We start from the raw sequence: 13,530 nt of genomic DNA, 5'->3' as shown, positions 1-13,530 counted from the left end.
CAGCTCAATAATATCCCACAGCCAAATATACAGCACAAAGGATCCGCAAATCCCTCCTGGCTGATCTGTGCAATTTGGAGACCTCAGACAGCATGGCTTCCAGAACATCCTGTATTTTATACTGGTGTTTGAATTACAGTAAATAGGAGAATCTAGGTCAGCCACCAACTCTGGATTGAACTTTGACAATAAAATTCTTAGAAGCAAAAGCATATTGGCCAAGTTGTACTTTGTGGGATTAAGTGAAGCCAGACTTGCTGGAAGTATATAATGCTATGTGTGCCTCTAGCTGCCAGCATATGAAAATCCACGAGAAAGTACATAATCAGATTCATCTACAAGCAGAAGAGAGAGGGAAGTACTCATAAATTGGCAACCCATCTCACCACTGAAGGTGGATTAGAAGATCCCATCCAAGTTCTCTGCCAGTCAAATCAAGTTTGCTCTAAGCCAAGGGATCTTTTGAGTCAAAACCTGTATTGTACTTGGCAGAAAGATCTTGTTCAGATATATAATTACTTAAGAACAATTGATATAATATTGTACAAAGAACATGCTTCCCAAATGAGCTTTGGGGAGGAAATCCAGAATTGAATACAACTGCGATAAAAAGAGAAAATGCTGGAAATACACAAGGAGTCTATCTGCAGATGTGGATAGGAAACAGAGTTTCCAAGATGGTCTACAAAGAGATATAGAGGTGTTTGTCACAATTCATCTCAAGCAACATGACTCAAGACTCTGTGCTCTATGACCTTTTCCATGGCATGCAGAGACAAACATACTTAATTATTTATTTGTTTAAACTTTTATCACATGTCCATTGAAACATACAGTGAAATATGCTGCTTGTGTTAGTAACTAAGCATGCACTGGGGGCAGCCTGCAAGGGTTGCCACATATTCCAGCATCAACATAGTATGCCCATACTGTTCAACAGAACACAGCAACACAAGTTCCTCTCCTCCCACCCACCCACCCACTACCCCAACTCACACACACACACACACACACACAAACAATCTTCTAGTCCCAGGACAGGCCACCTCTGAGCCTCCAGGTTCCAGTGGACTCAAAGACTTGCAGACACCACGTCTCTGACTTCCCCAATGGATTTGCTGAATCAAGACCCAAAGTTTCAGCCATCAGTTCTCAACCTCTGGACTCCTGATCGACCTTCAGATTTTGATCTTTGGTATCAATCCCAGGATTCGCCAATGACAGGACCCCTACACTTCAGGCCTCAAATTCAGGACTTGTCAATAATGGGACCCCATCCCCTAGGCCTCAAACTCCAGACTTGCTGATTCGCACACCTTGGAGACCACCGGCCTTTGTGCCTCCTGCCCACACAGACCTCCCATCCTGGGGGCATGTCATGGAGGGGAACTCGCTGACCTGGAGGATCATAATTCCTCATCCTCATTGGTCTTTGCCCATAGTGCCTACTAGCCCAATGTCTATCCACAGATTTCCTTTGTCACATGTCCACACACTGGCCTTCGAACGCAGAGCGGAGGCTAGACACCAGCCTGACATCTAACTCCCCCTCATCCCTGACCCTAAACCCTAACTTCAGTCCTAATTCATCTCTCTGTCCCAGGAACCAAGCTACGACCTCAATGGAGACCGCAGCCTGACGCCATGTTGACGGCGGGGAAATCATCAACAAAGTGAAAGATGCACATTAGTGCACAGAAATACATTGGCAGATCGATTATAATGCTAACAGGCACATTCTAAGGACATTGCACTGAAGTTTTGTGCAGGCACCACAAAGGTTCGGCAAGAAAAGACCGGAGTTTAGAAACCTCTCACCTCTGGACACTGAAGGGCTGGGCCTGTTTAACAAGCTCTCACATATTTCACTCATGTTTCAACACAAACATTCCTCAAGTATTGTCAACATACAACTGAATGCACTCAATTCTGAGGTACAGTGAATGAGGAATACTGCCTGTTGTGATTGCACTACAGGATATTTTGTGAAGGAATTTTATTTCTGGGGAAATATGAGAACAAAACCTTATTTTTTGAGTCATTCTCACATCCTATATATATTTTTAAAAACCTGATGTGCTTTCAAATGACATTGCAAGCAATGGGAGATATCCACATCTCCAAACTAATTAAATTTTTATCATTAGAGGGGTGGGCATCAGAAATGTTTCATTCCTTAATGTCACTTGATCAAAAATAAAGCATCGCAAAAAAAAATTCTGCTTTAATAAGAGATATTATTAATAGCTAAAATTCAATAAAACATTGATAAATTTAACATTGTTAGGAAATTATATACCTAAATATTGTTACTTTACAAACATGTTTACTACCAACTGCCTAAAAGGTTTACAATTACATGTTTACATATCAGTCTGTTTAGAAAGAAATTGCAAAATTTCAACACAGTCTACTGCATAATATTTTGTCAAAACTAAAAAAAATATGAAAGTTGTTGTATTATCCCCCAAGTAAAAACAAACAAGTTACTGTACAAGTTACCCACGCTTCCGGATTCTGCCAGAAACTCAGCAACGGCCTCTTTGGCAAGCTGTACTCCTGACTGCAAAAGCTGGTCTGCCTCCTCTGGTGTCAAACCAAGGTACTTCATAAATCCTACCACACTCCCCTGGTATGTGGCTGTAGTGATGACATCAGCTCCATGCCAAAGGTAACTAGAAGGGAAAATTAATATAATTTTAAAGTTGAAATTAGATTCGTAATTTATTTTCAAAGTAAACTGATCTATTGTTACCAGTTGAAGCACAATATATTGAGTCCTGATAAAGGGGTCTCACCCTAAAATGTCAACAGTTTATTTCTCTCTCTAGATGCTGTCTGACCTACTGAATTCCTCCAGGATTTTGTGTGTGTTACAGTAGATTACTCATTCCTTAATTTTAATGAGTAAATCATGTGAACTTTCTGGGTAATTGGGAAAATTACCTTGTTGGATCTTTTGACTTTTAATCCCGAATTGGTGATTTTTAATGTTTAAGCAGTACCACTAGTAAATATTGGTAAACTGGCTAACAATCACAGGAGTTGAAATTAGTTGTGTTTAGTCATAGCATTAAACTGGAGAAAAATTGTTCACTAAGTGACAATAAATCTTCTGATGGAACTTTTCTCTAGATCTGTTTGCTGTCAAAAAGCAGACAATTACAGAGTAAAAATTAACTTTTGCATTGCACAACTTACATGATATACAAGCGTTAATCTTGAAGATTTCTTTAACTCCTTTGTTTTATAATGTTTTTAGAGTGAGCTACCGAACAGCGCACCTCTTCTTGTAGCTATTTTATTCAATATTACTGCTGCATTTTAAGACTTCAATATCTCCCATGCCCTTATTTAAAGATCACTGTTGTATACAAACCTCTACTTTTAACAGAACTGGATGAGGATTTAAAATATCTGTTAATATAGTATCATCTACAGCTCAGACAGGAGCTCATTGCTTTATCAGCTTAATAAATTAGTGTTAATTTATTTATTTATTGAGATACAGCATGGAATAGGCCCTTCGAGCCGCGACATCCAGCAATCCCTGATTTAATCCTAGCTTAATTACGGGACCATTTACAATGACCAATTAAGCTACTAACCACCTTTGGACTGTGGGAGGAAACTGGAGCACCCGGAGAAAACCCAGGCATTCAAAGGGAGGAGGTACAGATTCCTTCACAGATGACGTCAGAATTGAACTCAGAACACCCTGAGCTATAATAATCTTGTGCTAACCGCTAAACTACTGCAAACCCCTTATATATTTCCAACCTTTAGAGAACTGAGGAATAACTATAGATATTCAATTTTTATCAATTATTCATGAGTCAAGATAACAATCACTGCTTTAAATACAAAAGTAGTTTTAGAAAATGACTTAGTGAACTCAGTATAAACAGTATTTAAAACTGAGATGAGGAGAAATTTCTTCAGCTAGTGGGTGGTGAATCTGTGGAATTTGTTGCCACAGAAGACTGTGGAGGCCAAATCATTGTAAGTACTTAAGGCAGAAACTGATAGGTTCTTGATTGTTATGAGGATTAAGAATTACAAGTGAAGACAGGAGAACGGGGTTGAAAATAAAATCAGCCATAATTCAATGGTGAAGTGGATTCAATGGCCCAATCTGGTCCTATACTGTATCTTATGGCCTTACAATTTAATAGAAAACAGACCATCTTAATGTTCACAACTTGAAGACACACTGTTCAGTATTTGATTGACCTCTGTTTCATCCCTTTGAATTCAGCCTTACCCAATTCTAAAGCTTATTTTGCGTCTTTCCATTTCAAATGTGCATGTGCAAAAGAGAAAGGAATTAGGTAGGCTTCCTTTAGTACTTACTGTTCTTCTCAAGCACTTACAATGGATACCTGTACAGGGGCCTCGGTGTAGATAAGGCATGTGCTCATATATTTCATTGTACTTTTTTTAAAAATATTGAAAATAAAGTAAACATTTCAAAAGAAAAAAGAAAAATTGCTGCATCAAATTACCTTGCATGCACATTTTTGATAGCTTGTGGATTTGTTTGCAATATTCTGGCACTCCATAATGGATCACCCTATCACAGATAAAAGCTTTGATTATTAAAGTACATTTCTTTGAGCTGCTAGCTCAAAGGACTATAATGAAATTCACTTCAACATGCATACATCCACTACCCAATTCCAAAATGCCTGCCCACAGGCTACAAAACAGGGTACAGCAGTGCTTCTCTTTTTCACAATAAGGGTTACAGATTATTGACTGATGAGGCAGTGAGATCAAACTGTAGCTTTCATTGTCAGATTAGGAAATTTCAGAAAAAGTATATTTTATGGATCAAAAGCAGTGAATGAAAGGCAGTTTATTCAAAATCTTCAATTAAAAAGACACACAAAGATTTTTAAACATAAACTAGATTATAAAAGTCCAAAAGCAGATTGCTGTGTCATAGTATGTTGTGCATGGCATGTTGCCTGTGATAATCATGGGCAGAATGAGATAGGAAGTGAAAGAAAGCTTAAATTGAGCAGCAGGTCACTTTACATTAAAAGGTACAAAGGGAAATGTACTGATACAAGGGAATAAAGTGAGAGGCCCTCCACTGGATTGACCGACCATGGATATTGCATCCTATCTGTCTACATGATATGCAAGCCAGGGCAGTATTATATGGAGAGCAAACTGTTGGCCATGTAGCAGGCTCCCTCTCTCCACACAACTGATGAATCCAAAGAGATGCCAGAAACTGATACAGTTTGCACCAAGTGGTGTCGCAGGAGTTGCCAACCAGTGTTGAACTCAACCTCGGACTGTTGTGAGGACTCTAACTCTGGATTTCTCCATGCCATTTACTCCCAAAACCTTCCCCATGAGTGGGTAATCTGTAAGGCAACGAAGGTTTGAGGTTACAGTTATCATTCTCCTAGATGAGCTGCCAACCACGGCCGCCGAGCCCCATCTGCCCAAAGTGACTGGTTTGAAGGCAGTAACCCTCCTGTGCCCCTTCTCCTGGCAGTAGAAATGGTTCCACCAGGCTTGGTAGCCAAGCCACATGTGAAGGCCAGAAGCTGGACTTGGTTATGAGAGGCATTTGCAATCCACACTATTGGGAACATTTAATAGTGGAAGTCATAATGCCAGCACAGTTTGAAATAGATAAAGTTGGAGGTAATGCCTCACCTGGAAGGGGTGATTAGAGTGAAGGAGGAATAGAGAGGAGAGGTGTTGCTCTTCCTATGATTGCAGGGGGAAGTGCCAGTCGACAGGAATAGATTAGTAAATCAGGGTTTCACACAGATACAGTGGTCCCTGCAGAAAGGGGTGGGGAGGGGAAGATATGACAGTTGGTGGAATCATGTGGTTACTGGTAGAAAAGGTTAAGAATAATGTGCCATATGGAGACTGGTAGGGTGGAAGGTAAGACAAAGGAAATTCTACTAACAGTCTGTCTAGGGGAGGCATGTAAAGCTAAGCGTGTGAAGTGGAGGGGATGTAGGTTAGGGCTTCATCAACCACAGTGGAGAAGCCATGGTTTATGAAAACTACATTTCAGATGGCCTGAAACAGAAAACATCTTGAAACAGATGTGACAGAGATAGAAAAGAATGAGAGAAAGGAATGGTGCCCTTACAACAGACAAGTCAGGCAGCTATGGAAGTCAGTGGATTTATAGTAAATGTCAGTGGATAGATTATCTCCCCAGGAAGGGGAGAGAGGTCTCAGAAATGGTCTAACTGAATTTGACAGCAGGGTGGAAAATAGCAGTGAAGCTGATAAAATTGACAAGCTCTGTACCAATGCCGTTGTCAACGTAGCAGCAAAGGAGCTGAGGAGTTGTGCTGCAGTAGGTTTGGAACAAGGTCCGTTGAATGTAGCCAACAAAAAGGCAAGCAGAGGGAAGGCCCTTGGCTACACCTTTGATTTGTAGAAAGTGAGAGGAATTAAGAGAAGTTGTTCAGAGTAAGAACAAATTTTGCAAGGCAGTTAAGTGTATTGGAGGAAGGAAACTGGTTGGATCTACATTCCAGAAAGCAGCAGAGAGTATCAAGGGTTATGGAGATGCATGTGGACTAGGTAGACATGGTGCTGATGAGACATTGGGAGCAGGGAATTAGAATTTGTCAAATTGGTGCGGAGATGTAGGTGGACAGGGATTGAACAAGGACTACAAAATAGAGTTGAGGGATAAGCAACACACACAAAATGCTGAAGGAACTCAGCAGGCCAGGGAGCTCTATGGAAATGAATAAACAGTCAACTTTTCAGGCTGAAACCCTTCATCAGGACTGGAAAGGAAGGGGGACGGTCAGAATAAGAAGATGGGGAGGAGGAAGTACAAGGTGGTAGGTGATACCAGGAGAGGGGCGGGGTGAAATAAAGAGCTGGGAAATTGATTGGTGAAAGAGAAAAAGGGCTGGAAAAGGGGGAATATGATAGAAGACAGAAGACAATGGAAGAAAGGGAAGGGGGAGAGCACCAGAGGGAGATGATGGGCAGGGAAGAAGATCTGAGAGAGAAACAAGAATGGGGAATGGTGAAAGAGTTTTGGTGGGGGGGGGGGGGGAAGTTTGAGAAATTAATGTTCATGCCTTCAGGTTGGAAGCATCAGATAGGAGAGGACAGAAGACCATGGAAGAACGGGAATGGGGAAGAGCAACAGAGGGAGGTGATGGGCAAGGTGAGGAGATAAGAGATAAGGTGAGAGAGGGAAATAGGAATGGAAAATGGTGGGGGGGGGAATTACTGGAAGTTTGAGAAATTAATGTTCATGCCATCATGTTGGAGGCTACCTAGATGGAATATAAGATGTTGCTCCTCCAATTTGAGTGTGGCCTCATCATGGCAGAAGAGGAAGCCATGGACTGACATGTCAGAATAGAATGGGAAGGAGAATTGAAATGGGTGGTCAGCAGGAAATCCCACTTTTTGTGGTGGATGGAGTGAAGGTGCTTAGCGAAGCAGGCTCCCAATCTACATTGGGTATCACCAATATATAGGAGGCCACAATAGCAAACCGGTTACGGTAGGTACCCCAATAGACTCACAGGTCTGAAAGGACTGTTTTAGGCCCTGGATAGTAGTGAGGGAGGAGGTGTAGAGGCAGATGTGGCACTTGTTCCGCTTGCAAAGTTAAGTGCCAGGAGAAAAATCAGTGGGGAGGGACGAATGGACAAGGGAGCAAACCCTGTGGAAAGTGGAAAGTGGGGGTGGGGAGGGAAAGATGGTGGTGGGATCCCGTTGAAGATCCACAAACCTGACTATCCAGGTAGACCCATTGTTTCTGCCTACTCCTGTCTGCATATCTCGGCTGTTTTATCCCCCTTGGTTCAGTTCCTTTCTATCTATATCCATGTCACTTCACACACGCTCAATCTCTTCAATTACCTTTGGTTCCCTGGCCCTGATCGTCTCATTTTCACTATGGATGTCCAGAGCCTATACACTTCCAGCCCCCATCAGGACGCCTTAAAGCTCTCCGCTCCTTTCTTGACAACAGACCCAAACAGTTCCCCTCCACCACCACTGTCCTCCGTCTGACAGAACTGGTCCTCACCCTCAACAATTTCTCCTTCAGTTCTCCCAGTTCCTTCAAGTGCAAGCTGTAGCTATAGGCACTGGCATGGGCCCCAGCTATGCCTGCCTTCTCGTTGGTTATGTGGAATAGTCCATGTTTCAAGCCTAAACCGGCATCACTCCCCAACTCTTCCTACACTACACTGATGACTGGTGCTGCTTCCTGCACCCATGCTGAGCTCATCAATTTCATCAACTTTGCCTCCAACTTCCACCTTGGCCTCAAATTTACTTGGTCCATTTCTGACACCTCCCTCCCCTTTCTCGGTCTCTCTACTTACATCTCCGGAGACGGTCTATCTACTCCTATCTTTTGTAAACCCACTGACTCTCACAGCTATCTGGACTGTGCCTCTTCCCACCATGTCACTTGTAAAAATGCCATCCCTTTTCTCAGTTCCTCCACCACCGCTGCATCTGCTTTTCATTCCTGAACAATTGAGATGCCCTCCTTCTTCAAAAAGGACTTCCCTTCCCCTCACCCACCTCTCTTCCACTTTGCACACATCTGCCCTCACCCCATCCTCCTGCTACCACACCAGGGTTCCTCTTGTCCTCACCTACCACTCCAACAGCCTCCACATCCAGCACTTAATTCTCCATAACTTCTGCTATCTCCAGTGGGATCCCACCACCAAGTACAGCTTTCCCTCCACCCCTCTTTCCACTTTCCCCAGGGATCGCTCCCTACATGACCCCCTTGTCCCTTCCCACTGATCTCCCTCCTGGCACTTGGCCTTGCAAGCAGAACAAGTCCTACACCTCCTCCCTCACTACCATTCAGGGCCCCAAACAGTCCTTCCAGGTGAGGCAACACTTTACCTGTGAGTCTGCTGGGGTCATCTACTGTATCTGGTGCTCTCACTGTGCCCTCCTGCGTAACGATCAGACCTGAGGTAAATCAGGAGACCACTTCGTCAAGCACCTTCACTCCATCCACCATAAAAAGTGGGATTTCCCGGTGGCCACCCATTTCAATTCCACTTCCTGTTACGGCATGGCAGCCCATGACTTCCTCTTCTGCCACAATGAGGCCACACTCAATTTGGAGGAGCAACATCTTATATTCTATCTAGGTAGCCTCCACCCTGATAGTATGAACATCCATTTCTTTACTTCAGGTAATGTCTCCCCCTTCACCATTCCCCATTCTTATTTCCTTCTCACACCTTCTCTCCTTACCTGCCCACCATCACCCTCTGACGCTCCTCCCCCCTTCCATCATTTTCTGTCCTCTCTGATCAGATTTCCCCTTCTCCAGCCCTTTATCTCTTTCATCAATCAACTTTCCAGCTCTTCACTTCACCTTCTCCCAGTAAAGAATTGTGTTTTCAGAACAGCTGAATTTGGAGTAGGTGAGTACAGAACTCAAAGTCACATCAACAATTGGAAATGATAAGGTCAGGAGGATAAAAGGAAAGGAGGTGTTTAAAATGAAAAGTAGAGTTGAACATTTGAGGAAGACTAATCAGTGATGGGGGTGAGAACACTTTGTCAAAGAAACAGACACAGAACCAGTAGGGATGAAAGAAGAGATAGAATCATGACAATCTTTGAACTTGTTGAGGTGTAGGTGCAAGGATATAAAGCTGAGGACAGGCTGCTCAGCTTCAGAGAGGGAGAATAGAGGGGATGGTAAAGGCACAGCTGGGATTGGAACGGAAGCCCTTCAACCCATCTCCAACAAATGGCATGTGGGAAGAAGTAAGGGCTGGAGAGGGGTTAAAATGGTGAGAAAAGGGCACTCATTGGGGAATGGGATGAGAGAAGGGTTGAGGGTAGTGTAGGAAATGGGAAGATCAGAGGAGGATGGGATGCTGTGACAAAGGGAAAAGACACAAGGCCCCTGTGGAGCACTGGGGATTTAAGCTTGCACCTGGAAGCAGGTGGGAGAGCGAGGAGACTCCCGCAGAGGGTCCGGGGTTTGGGCTGGCTCCAGTCCCAGGGTGAGGCCTAAGCAAACCAGATCGACAATATCTTATATTCTGCCTCGTTATTCTAAAGCCCAATAGTATGAATAAAAAGAGCTAGTACAGTTTCAGGGAGATAGGAAAGGGAGCTATCTTTGAAAGCGTAATATAGCAGATAGATAGATAGATAGATACTTTATTCATCCCCATGGGGAAATTCAACATTTTTTCCAATGTCCCATACACTTGTTGTAGCAAAACTAATTACATACAATACTTAACTCAGTAAAAATATGATATGCATCTAAATCACTCTCTCAAAAAGCATTAATAATAGCTTTTAAAAAGTTCTTAAGTAGTTTACTTAAATACATTAAATACAATCAACCCCGGCACTTTAACATATCTTACTCCTGGCGGTTGAATTGTAAAGCCTAATGGCATTGGGGAGTATTGACCTCTTCATCCTGTCTGAGGAGCATTGCATCGATAGCAACCTGTCGCTGAAACTGCTTCTCTGTCTCTGGATGGTGCTATGTAGAGGATGTTCAGGGTTTTCCATAATTGATCGTAGCCTACTCAGCGCCCTTCGCTCAGCTACCGATGTTAAACTCTCCAGTACTTTGCCCACGACAGAGCCCGCCTTCCTTACCAGCTTATTAAGACGTGAGGCGTCCCTCTTCTTAATGCTGCCTCCCCAACACGCCACCACAAAGAAGAGGGCGCTCTCCACAACTGACCTATAGAACATCTTCAGCATCTCACTACAGACATTGAATGACGCCAACCTTCTAAGGAAGTACAGTCGACTCTGTGCCTTCCTGCACAAGGCATCTGTGTTGGCAGTCCAGTCTAGGGTGACTATGGACCCAAGTGGGCTCCCCCACTCTTTTGTTTATCTTACTTTGTCTATGTTCTCAGCCTCTAACTGCTCCCATTCACTCATTGACTAGATAACCTTGTTCTTCTCAAGGTCACTCTGGTTTTACCCTATCAGACACATTGGTGTCCCCACCACAGCTTAACGAGCTTCTTTTGTCTCCTTTTGAATTCTTATGTGGGGGTGTCCAAGCTGAGACACTAGCTGTTTCTCTTCCCACAGATGATGCACAAACTGCTGAGTATATCTAAAGTTTAAAATTTTATTTTTAATTTCCCTTTAAGATCTTAAGGTGTTGAGATGTTTCACTAGTGAGTGGCTGGTCATTTAAAACTGATGTGTCTAGAAATATCTTCACTCAGTGATCAATGATCCGCTGAAATTCCCTGCTCCAGGGGGTTGTGGAGGACAGATAATTAGAAATATCTAAGCTGGAGATAGCTACATTTTTGAAAAATTGAGAAAATCAGGGTTGTGGTGAACTGGCCCAGAAGAACAGTTGGGACCAGCACGAATCAGCCATGCATAGAAGGAAAGGCAGGGCAGGCTTAGCCTGTTAGCCTACATCTGCTCCTATTTGTTTCTGTGATAGCAATACAGATAATGAGCTACATTTATTGTGTGAGCTGAAGAAGACAAGAACAAGGCAGCCAGATTAGATCCTTCTAAAATATTAGGCTGCAGCTAACGCAGAGGACAATTTTGGTCACCATACTCCAAAAAAAACAAAACGATTGCATTGGAGAGGCTGCGTAGGAGATTTCTACGAACACAGCCAGTCTAAAAAGTTATAGTTATGGAAGAGCCTGAACTACTTTTTTTTCCAAACAATGCAGACTTAATTGATATTTAAAATTGCGAAAGGCAGAGAAAATAGTAAGGGAATCGCGAATGTTCCAGGTTCAGAAGCATTGAATCGAACGTATTCTGGTTGTTTATTCCTTTCCGAGGTCAAGGTTCACGCCCTTTAATGGAGGGAAGACGGTGTGGAGAATATATAAAGCGTGTGACAATCTCTCAGATCTTCCCCCGCGCTTCCCCTCCATCCACCCACCTGTATGTTCAGCCCCGCAGCTTCGAGCTCCGTCGCCAACCCGCCATCGACTATCGTCATCTCACTCCGGTCTGCCATCACTTGATCGGCTTTCCTTGCAGCCAATAGATCGATGCTCTGGGGAGCCGGGGTCGGGGGATGACCAATCATGGGTAGGTTGATGGGCGGGTCGAGGCGGCGGAGACTGAGGTAAATGTGTTTCGGCGATGACAATCCTGTCGGCCTTCGATCACCTCTTGTTCTGATAACGGGGAGTGTTGTTTGTTGCTCAGTTGCCGGCGTTGAGGATGCAAAGCGCCTTCTGTAAGTTCATGGATGACGAGAGGACGTGGCGCTGGGCGAGCGAGCGAGCGAGCACTGGGGTTGTCCGTAGTCAGCCCGTGAATGTTATAGGCCCGCCGGCTTTCATAACAGCTAGTAACGATCGGAGAATGAGTGAGGGTAGTTAGAGGAATGGATGATAGAGTTGAGGGGAAAGAGAGGTGAAGAAATTAAGGAGATCATGCTGTAACACAAACAAGAAAGATTAATGGGTCGAGTTGAGAAGCAAGAAATGAACCCTTGGGAGTGGTAAAAAAAATGAATTAAATTAAAAACGAGAGGGTCTCCGGATCTCTCTACGTGCTAAATTTAGTTTCGAGGCTGAAGGTGAGATGAGAATGGCAGCAGGAGTAAATAATCAGGTAGCCGGAAGCTGGAGTACGTTTGTATTTCTTCAAATGGTTTATCAACGTTAACAACCATCACTAACCTCTCTCAATGTGGTAGCACCGCTGTTTGCGCCACCTCCCTCTCTTCATCGCACCCTTAGAATTCCCCATTACCGCTTGCCTCTGCAACTTTGAATATGTTTAACAAAAGGTCATTTCTGAAACTCTTCTCTAAATGAACTCCTCTTGACCAGTTCAGTTAGTAGAGTTTTGTTTATATGTCTGCAGTTTTATTTTTGCTTTTCAATCTTGTGCATTAGATTGAGAGGAAAGAAATGCAGTTTCGTCTAAAAAGAGTGGGAAAAGAGTAGTTAAACATGCAGACATTGGATTTCCTGTCCTTGCGCAGACTGGTATGGGTAATGGGATGTGTTGGAGGTGATTGTCACAGAGAGCGACTCCTCTGCAATGCTGACAGGAGCGAGGAATTGTGACTGTCACAGAAGGAAGAGAGTAAGCCATTTAATTTGGAAACTAGTGGGATAGAGGATGAAGGTAGATAAGTCTCTATTGTTTTTCTGGACAGAAATAAATGTAACACTCGCTTCGCCTAGCGGCTTAATCTAGGGGGTGATAACCCCCTGCCCGGTCAACACTTAAGCTTTATAACTCTTACTTTGATTATATGGTTAGTAGAAAAACAAAATATAAACGAAAAAGGGCCTGAATGTTATTTACAGACTACGCATAAAGTTGGAGCTCACTCAGTGGTCCTTCTTCCACCATCGGTCTCCTCCGCTCATCGCTGACCTTCGGAGTCCACCCCGTCTGGCGGGCTACCAAATCTTTCCATTCGCGTCTTCTCTCTTCACCTTTCTCCCTCTCTCTGGCTTCCAGAATCACAAGACATGGCAACAGAATCCTGATTGGCTAACATGCATCCACAATCCTGTTATCTCCAGCCAT

The 13,530-nt window shown here is 43.5% G+C and overlaps 2 protein-coding genes across 2 annotated transcripts in view; one reads left to right on the top strand and one right to left on the bottom strand.

The window, feature by feature from the left end:
• The window catches only part of LOC140726624 (homocysteine S-methyltransferase YbgG), a 30,122-nt gene extending 17,963 nt beyond the window's left edge, over positions 1-12,159 (bottom strand). Inside the window, exons 1-3 of the mRNA XM_073043233.1 lie at positions 11,915-12,159; positions 4,506-4,573; positions 2,503-2,675 (exon numbers count right to left, since the gene is read on the bottom strand). Of these exons, the coding sequence (XP_072899334.1) occupies positions 2,503-2,675; positions 4,506-4,573; positions 11,915-12,064 (391 nt within the window). The 5' untranslated portion in view covers positions 12,065-12,159. The remainder of the gene's footprint in view (positions 1-2,502; positions 2,676-4,505; positions 4,574-11,914) is intronic.
• Positions 1-13,530, top strand: part of ercc5 (excision repair cross-complementation group 5) — a 151,898-nt gene that overhangs the window by 78,913 nt on the left and 59,455 nt on the right. The gene's annotated exons all lie outside the window — the stretch shown is intronic.

This window comes from Hemitrygon akajei, chromosome 4 (genome assembly GCF_048418815.1).
Source record: "Hemitrygon akajei chromosome 4, sHemAka1.3, whole genome shotgun sequence".
In the NCBI taxonomy this organism is placed as follows: domain Eukaryota; kingdom Metazoa; phylum Chordata; class Chondrichthyes; order Myliobatiformes; family Dasyatidae; genus Hemitrygon; species Hemitrygon akajei.
Note: the sequence above shows the minus strand (reverse complement) of the source record. Positions and strands in the feature narration are given on the sequence as shown.